Genomic DNA, 18,497 nt, shown 5'->3' with positions numbered 1-18,497 from the left:
AAAAAAAAAGGAAGACGGGGAGTGGAGGCAGGGTGAGGGGTTAAGAAGTCCCAGACCCCTTACCTTAGAGGGCCGAGATGGTGGGAAGTCAGCCCCTACCCATTATAAATAAAGGAAGACTGGGGGTCTGGGCTGGTGACCAGCTTGGTCACACTATAAGACAGAGAGGTGCAGAAAGGCTGGTACAGAGAAAGGGATGAAAATAAAATTAAAAGGGAGAGAGAGAGAAGCCAGGGAGGGGTGCAACTTCAACACCGCCCCCCCCCCAAAGATCCAAGAACTTAGGCCATCACCTGCCTCTTGGGGGGGACTTCTGGCTGGGGCCCCAGCTGTGTCTGGGCCTGAGGGAGGGAGGGAACAGACATGGGGTGTGGCTGAGCCGGCAGGGCTCCAGCCGCTGTGGCACCAGCGGTAGCCGCTGGGCTAGGCGTAGAGTCGGACCAGTCTGAGAGGGAGGGAGGGGATGGGCTGGCCCAGTGCTCTGGGGATTCGGGAGATGGGGTCAAATAAGGATGCTCGCTGGGAACCCGCAGGAAGCGGGCTTTTGTGGGGCTGCTGCGGGTCCCCGCTGCAGGGTATTCCTCTCCGTGTCCTGGAGCAGCCAGGTAGGGTGGCGGCCGCTCCTGGGGAGAAACTGGGGTTCCCGAGTTGAGTAGCTGGGGTCCCGGAGCCAGGGGCAACAGGAATGAGGTTCCTGGTGGGGCAGGTGGAGGTAGCCGGGCCCAGTCGAGGGGGACAGCCACAGGGTTGAGGAGACCCAGGCTGAGCACGCAGCCCCCGGGAGGCTGGCGCCCCAAAGGGCCGGCCCGACTTGCACCAAGCTGTGCCAAGGACACCGCAGTTGCCGTGGTGGCATAGGGACCCTCCAGGGGGAAGCCTCCAGGGGAAGCAGGGGGCCCACCGAAAGGCCTTGGGGAGTCCAGCGAGTCCACAGGCGACAGTGTGACAGAGCTGTCTGCCAGGGGGCCTGGGCAGGCCAGTGTCAGCTTCTTGCCGCGACCCCGGGTTCCCTGTGGCCCCAGCCCGGTCTTGCCAGGCTGCCTCCTGCTCTTCTTGGTCCCAGACTGCACTGCCTTGAGCCCAGGAAGGAAGGCTCCTGGTGGGCAGAGCAGGGGCCCCAAGCCATGGGGGCCGGGGGGACTGCGGGGGCCACTGGGCTGGTCCAGCAACCGCACAATGTCCTGATGCAGCCGCTCCTGGGCCACATCCCGGGGCAGCCTGTCCAGGTGATCTGTGATCTCCCGGTTGGCAAAATGGTCCAGCAGCAGCTTGGCAGCCTCGAAGCTGCCCTCACGAGCAGCCAAGAACAGTGGAGTCTCCTCCTGAGGTAAAGAAGGGGCAGAACCCACAGATGTCAGTCACCCTCTGTCTGACACCTAGGTCTCTAAATCCTAGGGCATCCTGAGAAGTACGAGTTGAAACCCTGAAGATGGATGGATCTGGGTTCGGATCCCAGCTCTGCTGAAGGAACAAGCTCTCTCCCCTTAGCCATATCCCTGCTGCAGGAGCAGTGGCCAGGACTTACCTTAGGCACAAAATTTAAAGGGGCATCCAAATCTCCAGTCGTCAAGATAAATTACATGTTGATGCAATGATTTGTAAAAGACTAAAAAGCCAGGGGTCAGGGCGTTCATGGTGATGCACACCTTCCATCCTAGCAGGATGGGCGAAGGCAGGTGGATCTCTGTGAGTTCCAGGATAGCCTGGTCTACACACACACACACACACACACACACACACACACACACACACACACACAAAAAAAAAAAGTAAAAATGAAAGGAAAGCCCAAAGCCAGGTGTGGCAACTCATGCCTGTAATCCCAGCACTTGGGAGGCCGAGGCAGAAGACTCACCAAGAGTTTGAGGTCACCTTCTGCTAAAGTAACCAGTAAGACCTGGTCTCAAAAGGAAAAGGAAACAGAGTAAAGAATGGTGGCGACGGCAGAGTGGGTGGAAGCACTTGTCACCAAGCCTAGTCACTTCAGTTCCGTCCTCGGTGCGCACCCAGGCAGATCGCACCCAGCTGCAACTCCAGCTCCAGGGGGATTCCACACGCTCTTCTGGCCTCAAGGGAACCCGCAACTCATGTCCACATAACTACACACATGTGCACGCACGCGCGCGCAGACACATATACACACACACTAATAAAAAATAAAATACATCATTGAAAAAAAAATAGCCAGGCACAACAGCATATGCCAGCATTTTAGGCTGCAGAAACATGAGAATTATGAGTTCAAGGCCAGCCTGGGGGTCTCTGTCTCTGTCTCTGTCTCTGTCTCTGTCTCCCCCCCCCATATATATATATATATATATATAAATTTCATGTTTTAAAAAGTAAGGGCCAGTGAGATGGCTCTGCGGGTAAATGTGCCTGCTGACCTAAGTTCAAACAACAGGATCTAAATGGTGGAAGGAGAGAACTGACTCCCACAAGTTGTCCTCTGACCTCCACACGCTTGCTGTGGCAAGCGCACACAAACATATACAGTAACTAAATGAAACAAATAAACGAGATTAGGGACCGGTCCTTTGGCGAGGTTTTTTGACAGTCAGCCTACCACTTCCCTGAGGATCTGCTCAGTGCCTGACCAATGAGTCCGCTTGCTGAGGCTCAGCAAGTGCCGTCAGGTGGATGCTGCTGCTTCCCTAATCCACAGGAGGACACTAAGTTTCAGAGATGTTTGGCAACTTGCTCGATGTCACACAGTGACTACCACAAATGTCCTCCTTTGATCCGCTATCGGAGCCTTTAGGCCTGACTCCCACTCCCGAAAGCTGACTGTAGGCAAGACGGATTGCCCCCAAAGGGCTTATTCCCGCCCTGCGTGTCACGTGCAGGGGGCTGTGGCAGTACCTGCTCCCAAGGGCTCACCTTGCTGTCCTGCATGTCCTTGTTGGCTCCATTTTTCAGCAGAGCCAAGGTGGCCTCCACGTTGTTCACGGCCGCAGCCCAGTGGAGGGCTGATTTCCCTGCAGGGAGACAAACGGCAGCAGTCAGGCTCATGCCGCGTCCCCGTCACAGGACAGGCAGAAGTGTCTAGAAAACAACCTGGCAGCGGGCAGGACAGTTCCAGGCACACCCTAGTGTCTGAGCTCTTGTGTTGAGATCCGAGTAGGTGCAGATCTACAGAACGCCTCTAACCAAGGGGTGCCCTGCACGTGTGTGCATGTGAAACTGATTTTAAAACAAACAAGGGTCAGCAAGATGGCTGAGCGGGCAAAGGTGTCTACTGCATACACCTGACGACCTGAGTTCCAGCCCCAAACCCACATTAGAGGGAATTTCAACAAGAACAACAAAATAAACAACGCATCACCAAAACTGAAACTCTCATTCTTCCAAGGATACCATCAAAGAAGCAAAGGCTAGAGGCTGGAGAGATGGCTCAGCAGCTAAAAACATTTGCTGTCCTCTTGTGGGAAGTGGAGTGGGTTTTGTTTAGTAGTTTCAATGTTGGTGTAGGGCTCTTTTACTTGCATGTATATCTGTGCACCATTTCGGTGCCTCGTGTCCAGAGAGGCCAGAAGCGGGCGTCAGATCCCTGGCACCGTGTTAACCAGGTGTGGTGGCACACGCCTGCAATCCCAGCACTGGGGAATCTATTCGGCTTACACTCTCTCTTAGGGCGTCTATTGCTGCCATGACTAAAGGAAGTCGGGGAGAAAAGGATTTATTTGGCTTACACTTCCATATCGCTGTTCTTTACTGAAGGAAGTCAGGACAGGAACTCAAACAGGGCAGGAACCTGGAGGCAGGAGCTGATGTGGAGGCCATGGAGAAGTGCCGCTCCCATGGCTTGCTCAGCCTGCTTTCTTAGAGAACCCAGGACCACCAACCAGCCCAGGGATGGCACCACCCACCATGGACTGGGCCTTCCCCCATTAATTGCTAATTAAGAAAATGCCATAGAACTAGATCTCATGGAGGCATTTCCTCAACTGAGGCTCCTTCCTTTCTGATGACTCTTGTGTCAAGTTGACACTCCAAATAAGCCAGTACACACTGTTAGACCACAGTCCATCATTGAGTGACGCAACACAGGGACTTGAAGTCAGGCCCGCCTGCTATTCTCTGCAGCGTCACCTCCAGCTAAGGAACTCACTTCACAGCCAAATACAACAGCAACTGCGGGATCATGCTTGCCAGCTGGCTCACTCACAGGTTCATCCTCAGGTAACGTTCTTATATAGCTCAGGATCACCTGCTCAGGGGATAGTGCTGCCCACAGTGGGCTGAGCCCTCCTGCACCAATCAAGACAATCTCACACGGAATGGGCAATCCCTCAATCGAGGCTCACTTCTCAGATGACTCTAGGCTTTGTCAAACAGACAGTTAACACTAACTAGGACTATGTCTCAAAAATTTTATTCTTAATATCTTTTCTTGTTTATATATATATATATAATCTTTGTTCTATCAATTAATCAATTTTTACATTTTTGTCACTTTCATTAGCCACCATTGATCAGTCCCCTCACATCCCAAGCCTTAGGCAACTGTTGATATGCTTTCTGTCTTTATACTCTATATTGCCTGTTCTGAGTGAGTTGTTTGTTTTTTTTGTTTTTGTAAGATTTATTTATTTTTTATCTTTTAAATTATGTGTATATATGCGTTTGCAATGAGGGAAGCGCATGTTGAGTGCAGGTGCCCGCAGAGTCCAGAAGGGGGCATCAGATCCCCTGGAGCTAGAGTTACAGGTGGTTGTGGGTCGCCAACTTGGGTGGTCGGAACTTATCTCAGGTCTTCTGCAAGAACAGTGCATGCTTTTAACTGCTGAGCCATGCCCGATTTTCTTGTTGTTGTTGAAGACAAGATCTCAAGTATCCTAGGCTGGCCTGTAACTATGTAGCCAAAGACAACCTTAAACTTCTGATCCTCCTGACTCCAGATAGGTCCTAAGCACTGGGACTACAGGCTTGCCTAGGATTACCATACCTAACTCTATATGGTGGTAGGGATTGAACCTGGAACTCTGTGCCTTAGGCAGGGTACTCCGCCCACTGAGCTATATCCCTAGTCCAAAATTTTAAATGTTCAGTGAACTAAAAGAAAACCGAGCTCTTTATTTGTCCAAGCCACATTTCAAGTGCTCAACAGCCACAAGTGGCCAGTGGCAGCCAAACTGGACTAGACCAAGTATTTCTTCCAACCCTCTGAGAAAGTTCTAGCAGCCAGCACTGAGCTACAGGAGTCTGATATCAACAAACAGCTCATTACAGTTACCTTGTACAACTGCACTCAACTCACGTTAACCTCGATGTAAAAGTCTTCCTCGTGTGATCTTACTCTCCACAGAGGTGCACAGTCATTACCCTGTGACTGACGTTCTGGATCTTTGCCAGCTATAAAGTTGTATCATGGTCCCTTGGATGGACTCTCTTCTGAGGCACTCTATAACTAACGGCTGCTCCGCTCACCACACTCTGTCAGCCTCGAAGCAGTTACAGAGTTACACCCCCAAGCCCCTAGAAGCAGTTCAGGTGATCTCTAAAAGGGGAATAATCCAAGTCATCCCTCTTCTTGCCACTCTGGGCATCGTTTTCAGGACTCAGAACTGAAATGGCTGAACTGACGCCTTCGATGCATCAGTTAACCTCTCTGTCTCACCAGCTCACACATCCTTCAGGGCCAGCTTGACCCCCTTGACTGCTGCAGTACTCCACAATAACTAGGTCTGGTAGCTGAGAGATGGCTCAGCAGTTAAGTGCAATGCCTGCTCTTCCAGAGGACCCGAGTTCAAGTCTCAGCACTCACATGGCAGCTCACAACTGTCTGTAGCTAGAGTTTTCCTGCCTGGCCCACAGTCAGGATGAATCTCTAGCTACAAATGGTGCCCCACGTTGGGCGCCAAATGTAGATGTAACCAACCTTCTTATTAAATAAGAAACACAGAACCAATGCAAAGAAGAAAGCCAAGAGGTCAGAGCTAAGAGCTAAAACCTCACCCTTCCTCCTGCAGTGGTCCTACCTCTCCGAACCAGAGCTACCCCTGTGTTAAAGTCTTTATATAGAGTTCCTGTTCTGCCTTCTCATTGGTTGTAAACCCAACCACATGACCGCCTCGTCACGGCCTGTCTCTATAGGCCTCCAGGTTTTCCATGATTGGTATTGAGATTAAAGGCATGTGTATCCAATAATGGCTATATCCCTGTATATATACAAATAACATTTTAATACAAATAAAATATCACCATAACTGGCTAACTCCAGTTCCAAGGGACCAGACACCCATGGCAAAATGCCAATGCACATTTAAAAAAAAAAAAAAAACAGCTGGGCAGTGGTGGCGCACGCCTTTAATCCCAGTGCTTGGGAGGCAGAGGCAGATGGATTTCCGTGAGTTTGAGGCCAGCCTGGTCTACAGATCAAGTTCCAGGACAGGCTCCAAAGCTACACAGAGAAGCCCTGTCTCAAAAAAACAAACAAAAAAAAAAACAAAACAAAACATGAATTCCAGGAGCTGGGGAAATAGTTCAATGGTTAAGAGCACTGGCTGCTCTTCCAGAAAACCCAGGTTCAGTTCCCAGCACCCACATGACAGTTTACAATTGCCTGTAACTCCAGTTCCAGAGGATCCCACGCCCTCTTCTGGCCTGTGTGGGCACTGCATGCATGTGGTACACAGACATGCATGCAGGCAAAATACCCCTACACATAAAATAAAAATAAATAATATTTTTTAAAAATAGCCCAGTGGGGCCCATCAATGACCTGTCCAGGAGTCCACCTTTGATCCTCCAGGAAATCTGAGTCACCTGAAGACATGCTAAGGACAGGACTTTCATCCCCATAATGACATAAAGCACTTTTCCTTCCTCGGAGCCCCCTCTCAATGCAGCGGCTTGCAGTATTTCCACCAGGGGGCACTCTGGAGCCTCCACAGTGCAGCCTGCTGCATTTTATGCTTTGGCCATGTATGCGCGGTTTTGCGTGTGGTGTGTGTGTGTGCATGTGGAGGCTGGATCTTCCAGTATATTCATTGAGGTAGTGTCTCTCAGTCAAACCCTGAACTCACTGATAAGGCTAATCTTGTCAGCCAGCTTGCTCTAAGGCTCCCTGTCTCTGGAATCACACACATGTGGCCACCACACCCATTTAGCGTTTACACAGGTCTCTGGAGATCCGAACCCAGGCCTTCACACTTGTGTGGCAAGTGCTTGAACCACTAAGCCCCCTTTTCCCTCTTTTCTATTTTGTTGTTTATTTGTTTGTTTTGGGTTTTTTTGTTTTTGTTTTCGTTTTTTGTTTTTTGAGACAGGGTTCCTCTGTGTAGCCCTGGCTGTCCTGGAACTCACTCTGTGGACCAGGCTGTCCTCAAACTCACAGAGATCTGCCTGGCTCTATCTCCCGAGTGCTGGGATCAAAGGCGTGCGCCACCACCCCACCTCTATTTTCTTTTGGATTCTGAGCAAAGCCTGGACACGATTCCGTGATTCTCTGAACCTTCTCACTTGTCCTCTGAAGCTCACCCCTCCCCCAGCTTCCACCAGGCTGCTACTTCCCAGCTGCCATCTCAAAAGACATGAATTTCTCTTCCTCTTCTCATCTCTCTATTCCGGAGAGACGGTATTAGAGCTTTCTTCTGGGTCCATTTCTAATTCCTTCTATCGATGGAACAAGGAACCAAGGAAAGATGCCCAACTTACACAGTAACATCAGAAGAGGGATGCCATCCCCACGCTGTAGCTCACAGCCTCAACCCTCCTCCAACACACAAACCAAGAATGATCCAACCACAGATGTCAGTGAGGATGAAGTTGAGAACCTAAGGGTACTCCACAGGATGTCTGTAAGTGTCTGAGTGTGTCTACAGCTGGGTGAGACCCTTTGGACATAAGGACAGCTTGCTGTGACTCTGCTCATGTCACACCCAAGACCAGGCAGCTGCCCTCACTTACAGATCGCCGGATTTGCTAGTTTATGACAGCCGTCCAGCAGGTGGCAGTACAGTCCATTTTTCCCAGCAAAGCAGCAGGGCTGGGGTGCTGCCCTACCATTAGAGCATTTGCCTAGTGTGAGCAAGGCATCATCCTCCATCCCCAGTATGACAAAAAAAAAAAAAAAAAAAAAAACAAACAAAACAGCTGATGATGACGTGTCTTCCTCAAAGAATGGGAAAAAGTCTTTGCCAGCTATTCATCTAACAAGGGATCTGTAGTCAGAATATAAAAAGAACTTAACAGCCGGGTGTGGTGGCGCTCGCCTTTAATCCCAGCACTCGGGAGGCAGAGGCAGGTGGATCTCTGAGTTCAAGGCCAGCCTGGCTACAGAGTGAGACCTAGGCCAGGCTCCAAAGCTACACAGAGAAACCCTGTCTCAAAAAACCCCCAAAAAAAAAAGAAAAGAAAAAAAGAAAGGGAACGAGAGAGAGAGAGAGAGAGAGAGAGAGAGAGAGAGAGAGAGAGAGAGGAAGAATACAAATGCTAGAGAAAGGGATCCTCATGCACTATTGATGGGAATGTAATTAGCACAGTCACTACAGAGAACACCAGAGGGTCCTCAAACACCTAAATGCAGGACTACTCTATGGTCCAGCTGTGGCACTCCCGGGCTCCTGCGTCTATACCTGAAGGAATCTGAGTCAGCATACAATGGAGACACCTGCACACCCATGTCAACCGTGGCATCCACAGCACTAGCCACAGCAGCCACATTACGGCATCAGCCCGGCTACCCATCAACACTGTGCAATGGAGTACTACTCAGACAAAACAAGGAAGGAAAATGAACCGCGTGTGGTGGCAAATGCCTAACTTGGGAAAGAGAGGCAGGAGGATCAGGATTTCAAGACCTTTGGCTACACAGTGAGCTGGAAGCAAGCCTCTATCTCAGAAGGGGGTAGGGGGGTCAGATTATACAATTTTCAAGAAAATTGATAGAACAGGAGACCATCATGGTAAGTGGAATAACTCGACTCAAAGACAAGTACTTCAGGTTTTATGGAATATTTGGACTCTAGAAAGAAAAACAGGAGGAGAGGGAGAAGAGGACCACAGTGAAAGCAGAGGTGGACTGTGTGGGGGAGGGGAGAACTACAGAAAGGGGGAGGGGGAGTGAAAGGGGAGTGCACTGTATAAATGAATGGAATTCAATGGAACTCGCTGTTTTGTAGGAGTCCAGTTAGGGAAAGAGTCAAGGGGCAGAGAAGGGAGGGGGAGGGGAGGGGAGGAGAAGAGTACGTCCTGGGGAACCTACATTTTCTTCTAAACTACATTTCTCTAAACCTGTTCCATCCGTGTGGGAGCCCTGGCGTGCACAGCTGAGCAAATGCTTGGTGTCAGCGTGGGTGTGAGTTCACACTAAGAGGGCAGCGGCACCGGAGGCCCCGCCCATCCCTTCCTCAGCACTTACCCAGCTCGTCCACAGCATTGACATCGGCGTGGCTGGCAATGAGCTCTTCCACCATGCCCTCCACCGCCAGGCGGGCCGCCAAGATCAGTGCCGTAGAGCCATCTGCCATGCGGGCATCCAGGTCAGTGGAGCGGTTCCTGATGAGAATCTAAAAAAAAAAAAAAAAAAAAAAGACCGTGGCAGGAGCAGAGGAATGTATAGCACCTTGCAAGTGCCAAACCCCACAGCCTTGGGACCCTTGAGTTACAGGTACTTCCAGACTTACAATAGGGTGATATTTCTGCTAATCCCATTTAAATCGAAAATAACCTCAATGAAAAAATGATTTAAATAATAGTATGTAGGAGGCTAGGGAGATGGCTCAGTGGACATGCACCTGATTTTGGATCCCAAAGTCCATGTAAGAAGCCCAGTTTTGCAATGTGTATAAACCCCCAGGGTGTGTGGGACAAGGCAGGAGGATCAAGAGAGTTTGCTGGCTACCTGCCTAGCTCCAGGTTCAGTGACGGATTCTGTCTCAAAAGATAAGAGAACAATAGAGCAAGATATCCCGCAGCAAGCTGGGCAGTGGTGGCGCACGCCTTTAATCTCAGCACTTGGAGGCAGAGGCAGGCGGATCTCTGTGAGCTCAAGGCGGCCAGCCTGGTCTACAGAGTGAGTCCCAGGACAGGCAACAAAACTACACAGAGAAACCCTGTCTCAAAACAAAGAAGGAAGGAAAAAACAAAAAGACATCTACCAGCCTCCTTTGGCTTCTGCAATCTATACAACAGGCATGAGCACACACAGGTGCACATATGCCACACAAACACACAAACAAATCACACACAAAGTAAAATACGCACACACACACACCAGCACTTACAAAAAAACTCAAAAGTGCTAATAAAAGGTAACACCATAATAAAACACAGCACTTTATATGCTACAATTAAGAAAAAAAATGAATCTTTGTTTTTGTCTCTAAGACAGGGTCTCACTGTGTAGCCCTGGCTGTCCTGGAACTCACTTTGTAGACCAGGCTGGCCTTGAACTCACAGAGCTTCATCTGCCTCTGCCTCCTAGGTGCCGGGATTAAAAGCATGTGCCACTATATCCAGGCAAACACAATACGATGGGTTTAACAACCTAAACAGCTGAGCGTAGTGTACCCAGCCCGTTTCAAGTGTAGAGGACACCGTTGTCAGTCTACAGCTGAACAAAAGCAGAAAACACGAGAACTAGGATATAAATGAAGACACGGCTCAGCGGCATGGCGCTTGTCCAGAGTGTGCAGCCGTGGTTCCAGCCCCGCGAGGGGAGGGGAGTTGTTTATATATAAGTAGGTATGGTGGCACGGTAATGTGTAATCCCACCACCTGGGGGTGCAGAGGCATGAGGATTATATGTTCAGTACTAGCCTGAGCCATGCACAAGACTGTCCAAAAAAAAAAAAAAAATAGCGCTGAACATCATGTACATCCTTGAATATTTCACTCACTGAAAGTGGAGAAGCATGCTCAAAGTAGAAAAATCTAAGTCAGAGGCCAGGGAGGTGGCATGGCAGGTGACGGCTTGCTGCCAAGCCTGGTGACCTACATGTGGAAGGAGAGAACCAATTCCTTTTTTTTTTTTTAATTAATTGCATGTGTGTGTGTGTGTGTGTGTGTGTGCGCGCGCAAGATCTGAGGAGGCCAGAAGAGAGTGTCAGATCCCCTGGAGCTGGAGTCATAGGCAGTTGTGAGCCACCAGATGTGGATGCTGGGAACCAAACTCAGGTCTTCTGAAGAGCAGCAGTAAGTGCCACTGAGCCATCTCTCCAGCTCCTGAGAACCAGTTCTTAAAAGTTATTCTCTGACCTCCACACTTACATTGTGGCACGTGCGTGTATACACGCATGTAATTTTAAAGACACTTAAAAAAAAATCTAGGTCAGGCACTACCTATTCTTGACAGGCAATGTGATCTAAATGGCAAAAACAAGCTTTGCAAGACAGGCCAGAGCTCTAATCCAGGTGGATCTGACACCCACGCAGCAGCTCCGCAGTCTGAAGAGATAGGCCTGTCTCACCTGGAAAACACCCTGGGCATCCGCTGTCACCGCTGTGTGCAGAGGGGTGCGGCCCGAATGGTCCTGGGCGTTGGTGTCCGCCCCAGCGTCCAGCAGCCGCTTGGCTGCATCCGCGCGCGCATAGCGGGCAGCCAAATGCAGGGCGGTCTCGCCAGTGCGGTCAGTTCGTGCTCCGAGCTGGGCCCCCTGGCAGATCAGGTCTGATATGATGCTGGCTGATGTGTCATCCGCCTCATCCTCCTCAGCCGGCATCGGCTCCAGGGCTCCCCCGCAGAAGGAGGCCAGCATAAGTGGGGTGAAGCCATCTGCAGGGACCAGGAGGGTGTCACAGGCATAGGGGTCTTCCTGGGGGACAATGTCAGGGGCACTGTAGTAGACGCAACTGGGACACACTGTACCGTAAGACAGAGGTAAATTCTCCCCAACTGCAAAGCCACCCAAAAAAAAAAAAATCACGTGATTTATCATGAAAGGGATTCCAGGAAGCAAAGCGTTTAGAAAAAAGGGAAGGGGTACTACCTCTTCCCTGGTTTTTCCTTTCATGCATTCCCCAGCAGCAAGCCCTACTTAGACCAGACAGGGGCTGGTTTATCCGCATCTTATAGCCCCCTAGCCACATTGACTGGCCCCTGGGTGAGTACATGGTTCTAGTCTGCCCAGTCAGAACGCATTCTGAGACTTTCCTGACAAGTTGTACAGCTGGAGCTAAGTGCGAAAAGTAAATCAAATATCCAGGATCCAAGGGCTTGGTGGGTAAAGGCGCCTGCCACCAAACTGGACCGCCTGAATTCGATCCCTAGGCCCCAGACTGTGGCAGGAGATAACCAGTTCCAGCAAGGTGTCCTCTGACTTCCTCGTGTACTAGTACACACAAATAGGTGTAATTTTAAAATAAACCCCAGCTGGGTGTGGTGGCACACACATGTAATTCCAGCACTTGGGAGGCAGAGGCAGGCTCTGAGTTCACATCCTGATCTACAGAATGAATTCCAGGCCAGCCCAAACACTGTCTCCAAAAAAAAAAAAAAAAAAACAAGCCTAGCAGTGGCAGCTCTGCCTTAATCCCAGCACTCGGGAGACAGGGGCAGGAGGATTTCTGTGAGTCTACAGAGTGAGTTCCAGGACCAGCCAGGGCTATCTCAGAACAAAAAGAAAAGAGAAAACAGAAGGAAATCTCAGCCTCAAGAAGAAATGTTCAGGATCCAATTATCTTCAGTTTCCAGCTACATGCCAGTGTATGCTGTTTTACTTAAACTGCTTTGCATTGGGCCCTTATCACTTACAACCTAAAGTCTGGCTTAACACCCACACCAGGGACAGAAGCCCGGGCACTCCCAGACTACTTGGTCCTACTATAGGACCAAGGAGAAGTCTTTGGGGAGGGGTACTCACCGGGGCCACGTACGTTGACATCCATGCCATCAGCATCTGCGTCACCCTGGGGTGGAGTCAGTGCCATGGCCGGTGCCACACGGATATCAGCGGCAACCAGGTGGTGTTGGGTCCATTGGCGACAATCCACAGGCTCCTCAGCCCCCATGCTTGGCTCTTCTACCTGGAGGGACACAGATGCAGGCTCTGATCTCCCGTTTGGGGTGGGACAGGCAGGACCAGAGAGGGTTGGGGAGTCCCACGGTGTCACTGATGAAGCTGTATCCAGGTCAAGGAGACCATTGACAGCCTGCTGTCTCAAAAAAAAAATAAATAAAATAGTGGGAAGAGGGTTCAGCTCGTAGACGTACTTGTAGATCAGAAATGGCTCTCCACACATTGCCTTGGCACACATGTGCCCACACATGCAAACATGTGCACACATACACAAAAATAAATATTTGAAAAAGAAAAAGGGGGGCTGGAGAGATGGCTCAGAGGTTAAGGGCACTGGCTATTCTTCCAAAGGTCCTGAGTTCAATTCCCAGCAACCACATGGTGGCTCACAACCATCTATAATGAGATCTGGTGCCCTCTTCTGGCCTGCAGGGATATGTGCAGACAGAACACTGTATACATAATAAATAAATAAATCTTTAAAAAAAAAAAAAAGAAAGAAAAAAAAAGAAAAACAACAAAACATTTTTAATTAAATGATCAAAACAGGAGATAAGTTGCCACCAAGCCTGATGGCCTAAGTTTGACTCCTGGAATCCACAGTGGACAGAGAGAAATGACTCCCACAAGTTGTCCTCTGACCTCCACACACGTGATGTGGTACACATGCCCAACACACACGAAAATAAATAAATAAGAAACATTTTTGTTTTTAGAGACAGGGTTTCTCTGTGTAGCCCTGTCTGTCCTGGATCTCACTCTGTAGACCAGGCTGGCCTCGAACTCACAGAGATCCGCCTGCCTCTGCCTCCTGAGTGCTGGGATTAAAGGCGTGCGCCAACACCTGGCAATGTAAATGTTTTTAATTATCAAAATAAAGCTGTCACGGTGGCACACCTGTAATCTAGCACTCATGAAGCAGAGTCAGGAGGACAAATAGTTCACAGCCAGTCTGGCCTACATATCAAGACTCTCAAAAAAAATAGAATGCTAGCCACACCCTTACTACCACCAGCACTTGGGAGGCAGAGGCAGGTGGATCTCTGAGTTTGAGGCCAGCCTATACAGTCAATCCTAGGTCTATACAGTCAATCCTAGGCCAGCAAGATGGCTCAGCAGGTAAGCACACTTACTGCTAAGCCTGATGACCTGATTTGGATCCAGGGGACCTACATAGGTTAGGAGAAAACTGATTCTTCCAAGTTGTCCTCCGATCTCCACACAACACTGTGGTACATGTATCCAACACATACACGAAATCAATAAAATGTGATTTTTTTAAAAAGGTGTTTTAAATTATGTGCATGGGTGTCGTGCCTGTATGTCTTTGTACTGCATGCATGCCTGGTGCCCGTGGAATCCAGAGGGCATCAGATCCCGTCTTCTGGAACTGGAGTCACGGACATTTGTAAGCCACTCTGTGGGTGCTGGGACTCAAACACAGATCCTCTGGAAGGGCAGCCAGCACTCAATTGTTGAGCCATCTCTCCAGCCTCCAGTTTTTTGTTTGTTTGTTTTATTTTTTTAATTTATCTATTTTACAACTCAACTGCTGTTTCCCCTCCTTCCTCTCCTTCCAGCCCCCCACCCCAACATTCACTCCTCCATTTCCATCCAGAGGAGGTCATGCCTCCCATGGATATCAACCAAACATGCCATATCAGTTGAAGGCTGGACAAGGCAACCCAGTAGGAGGGAAAGGGTCCCAAAAGCCAGCAAGAGTCAGAGACAGCCCCACTTCCACTGTTAGGAATCCCATAAGAGGACCAAGCTACACCACTGTCACATATATGCAGAGGTCAGTCCCATGCAGACTCCCTGGTTATCAGTTCAGTGTCTGTGAGCTCCCATGAGCCCAAGTTAGTTGATTCTGTGTGTTTTCTTGTGATGTACTTGACCCTTCTGGCTCCTACAATCCTTCTTCCCTCTTCCTCTGCCTAATGTTTCAGTCTCCAATTTTTTTTTATTTTTTTATTTTTTTTTTTGGTTTTTCGAGACAGGGTTTCTCTGTGTAGCTTTGCGCCTTTTCCTGGAACTCACTTGGTAGCCCAAGCTGGCCTCGAACTCACAGAGATCTGCCTGGCTCTGCCTCCCGAGTGCTGGGATTAAAGGCGTACGCCACCACCACCCGGCTCAGTCTCCAGTTTTTTTTTTTTAATAAATATAAATAAATAAGAAGAGCAAAATATTTGGAGTTTTAAAAAATTAAATGCAGTTCTCATATTCTATGAACTACAGACCCCTAGTAAAAGAAATGTGGAGGCTAGATGCTGTGGCACATGCCTGTAATCCCAGCTATTGGAGCTGAGGCAGGAGGATTGTTTCCTTTATACATTCCCCAGCCCTCGGGTAGCATGTGTGTATGCGCATGCGTATTTGTGTGCCCACGAGTATGGAAGCCGAAGAACCACCTCATGTATCACTGCTCAGGGACTGTCCGTCTTCTCTCATGAGCCAGGTTCTCACTGACCAGGATCTTGCCAAGGAGGGCTAAGCCAGCTAACTAGCCAGGAGTTTGCTGTCTTTACCTCACCAGCACTGGGATTACAAGTGTACCGCATGGCACCTGGGTTGTGTTTGGTTTCTGTTTTCCCATGTGGGTTCTGGGAATCAAGCTCAGGACCTCAGCACTTTACCAGCTGAACCATCTAAAATGGAGAGAACAGCCAAATGGGTATGGTTCCTAGAGATGAATGGAGCCAGAGACCAGCTGGGAACACTTCCAGCCTGGACATGCTGGACAAAGAACAGAAAAAGCAGTCACTCTGTGAGCCAGAGTGTTCCCTCTAAGGCAGTGGTCTCAGCCTTCCTAATGCTGCGACCCTTTACTACAGTTCCTCATGTTGTGGTGACCCCAACCATAAAACTCTTTCATTGCTGCTTCATAACTGTAATTTTGCTACTGTTATGAATCATAATGTAAATATCTGATATGAAGGATATCTGACATGCGACCTCTATGAAAGGGTTGTTTGACCCCCCCCCCAAGGGGTTGTAACCTACAGGTTGAGAACCACTGCTATAGGGTGACCCTAGAATAGCCTGGGAGCAGGAGCCTATATGAGGAAGAACCAGACGGAGAAGGGGTAACCTGGGTAACCCGTGACAAATCTCCTTCCCTCCTAACAAGGCAGCAGAGCCACATTAAGAAGAAAATGAGGTCACACGGATGTAGCAATTGTCTGGATCTGGGCAATGGAGAGAACGGAGACCTCCCCAGGCTCTCCAGCTGACCAGGGTGTCATGACCTGGGGCCCGGAGGGAAAGAGAGAAGCAGGTAATACCTTCAGTCTCTTGGCCTCTGGGCACTCTGAGTCCATCCAGTCAGTGGCCATCTCCCCCATCAGACTCTCGCTTTTGGCCATGCTCCTTGGGGAAAACAGGAAGAAAAAAACTTGAAAAAGTGCACTGGAGATATCTGGCCTGGAGGGAGGATGTGGGGTTCAACTCAGGCAGAGGTCAGAGAGGCAGGGCATGGGTCAGGAGTTGAGGCGGGGTCTTGGGTTGTTGACAGGTTCCAAAGAGGGATGGAAGGATAGAGGTGAAGTTACAGGAATCGTGTCAGGTGGCAATCAACCTTTTTTTTTCCATTTGTGTATGCCTCTGTGTGTGCACATGCATGTTTTGGGCACATGAGTGTGCATGTAGGTGTGCAGATATGAAGTTGATAAATAGGAATCATCTTCAATCTCTCTTCAGTCTTGGTCATTGAGGCAGGGTTTCTCAATCAAACCAAGAGCTCATGTATATGAGCTAGTTAGCTTGCTCTAGGAATCAGGACTCCACCTTCCAAGGCAGGCTGCCATGTTGTGGACTATTACTTTAACTACATAAAGGTGTGTTACATTTGTTTATGTCGTGGAATATTACTTTAATTACATAAAGGCGTGTTACATTTGTTTATGCTGCATTTGTTTAATTATATAAAGGTGTGTTGCTGCTGCACCTCGCCTGCCTAAGGCACCTGATTGGTCTAATAAAAAGCTGAACGGCCAATAGCAGCAGAGGGATAAGCAGGCCTGGTGGGCAGAGAGAATACGTAGAGGGAGAGACGAGAAGAGAGAATGAGGAAGAAAGAGAGGGGCAAGCCTGGAGCCAGAAGCCAGGCAGCCGTCTACCAACCAGACACCAGGAAGCAGGAAAGTAGGACATACAGAATGAAAGGTAGAAAGCCCCGAGGCAAAATGTAGATGAAGAGAAACAGGTTAAAACAAGAGCTAAGATAAGCCCGAGCATTCCTAACTAGTAACAAGTCTCCGTGTCATGATTTGGGAGCTGGTTGGTGGCCCCAGAGAAAGCCTGCTCTATGCTGCCATGCCCACCAAGCATTTAGGGAACTTGTGACATTTATATGGGTTCTAAGGATCCAGACTCCAGCTGGCACTCCTGCTCAGCAATCCCTTAAAGTCCTGAGCCATCCCTCAAGCCCCAGGCAGCCAGAATCTTAAGGTATCAGGAGTGGTACACACATTGGAACAGGGCTAGATAAGGAAAACGCGGGATCTGGATGATAGTGTCAAAGCTCATGGAAGAGGAGTTATTCATGGCTAATGGAGGGGTAGCCAAGATTGCAAATGTCATGCTGAGGAGTCATGGGATCCTAGGGGAGGTTAAAATCAGGATACAGTTGTAGGTATTGAGGGATAAGTCAAGTTGGAGGCTTGGGATCGAGGGCCACAGGGAAATGAACACTGGATTGGGTGGAAACAGGGGTCTGGGGTGAGGTTAAAGGTACCGGTGGGTTGAAACCAGAGGGGATTCAGGGATCACCAAGGATACAGTCCTTCTAGTCAGGGACAGGTTGAGATGATGACGTAGGTCTTAAGGACAGCAGTCACAAGGGAATGAATCAGAATGAAGTCTGTGAGCCCAGCCCAGGATGGAGCCAAGGAAGGATATGAGTCAGGAAATGAATAGAAATAGAAAATAAGGTCAAAGATCAGGGATCATGGAGTCTTTGGTCAAGAGGATGAACATTGAAGCCCCCTATGGGAGTCTGAAGTTAAAGTCAGGTGGGGGTCAGAGGTTGGAATATGACCAAGCTGGGGATGATCCAGAGCTTGCAAGGGCCCCATAGCTAGGGATAGAGAGCAGACAAGGTCCTCACTTCATGCCCAATGCATCTTGTCCCACGGGCTCCCTCCGGCCCTTGTGGCCAGTTGCTATGTCCTTGTGTAGTGCGAACCCCTCAGGGAACCAGAGGGTGCTGTGTTCACGCTTGCGCCTGGCCACCATGACACCCAGGATGAAGATGACCAGCAGAAAGACGGCCCCTGCCACCAGCAGCGGCAGCAGGGGCACACTCTGCTCCGGAGGCTCGAGCGGCTCTCCTGTAAGAAGGAAGCAGTGGGTGAGCCCTCAGCCAAGGAGCAGAGCAGGACCAACCAGGTGGGGTTTCAGTCACAGGCGATGCTTAGATGTGGGGCAACTAGAGGTAGGCTTCAACTGTGAGAGGCTCTTACCCATGGGGCTGGCTTAGCTACGGGGCAGGGCTTCAGCCAGAAGACCCAGCCACTAGGATTGAACCACTCTCTG

General features: G+C 49.7%; 1 protein-coding gene across 1 annotated transcript in view; it reads right to left on the bottom strand.

The window, feature by feature from the left end:
* The window catches only part of Notch3 (notch receptor 3), a 38,966-nt gene continuing 20,469 nt past the window's right edge, over positions 1-18,497 (bottom strand). The window contains 7 exon segments of the mRNA XM_059252018.1: positions 1-1,322; positions 2,881-2,978; positions 9,365-9,512; positions 11,415-11,719; positions 12,807-12,969; positions 16,247-16,331; positions 18,070-18,374. Of these exon segments, the coding sequence (XP_059108001.1) occupies positions 282-1,322; positions 2,881-2,978; positions 9,365-9,512; positions 11,415-11,719; positions 12,807-12,969; positions 16,247-16,331; positions 18,070-18,374 (2,145 nt within the window). The 3' untranslated portion in view covers positions 1-281.

The sequence above is a fragment of the Peromyscus eremicus genome, unplaced genomic scaffold (assembly GCF_949786415.1).
Source record: "Peromyscus eremicus unplaced genomic scaffold, PerEre_H2_v1 PerEre#2#chr22_unloc_1, whole genome shotgun sequence".
NCBI classification, from domain to species: Eukaryota; Metazoa; Chordata; class Mammalia; order Rodentia; family Cricetidae; genus Peromyscus; species Peromyscus eremicus.
This window is presented reverse-complemented; position numbering and strand designations above follow the sequence as displayed.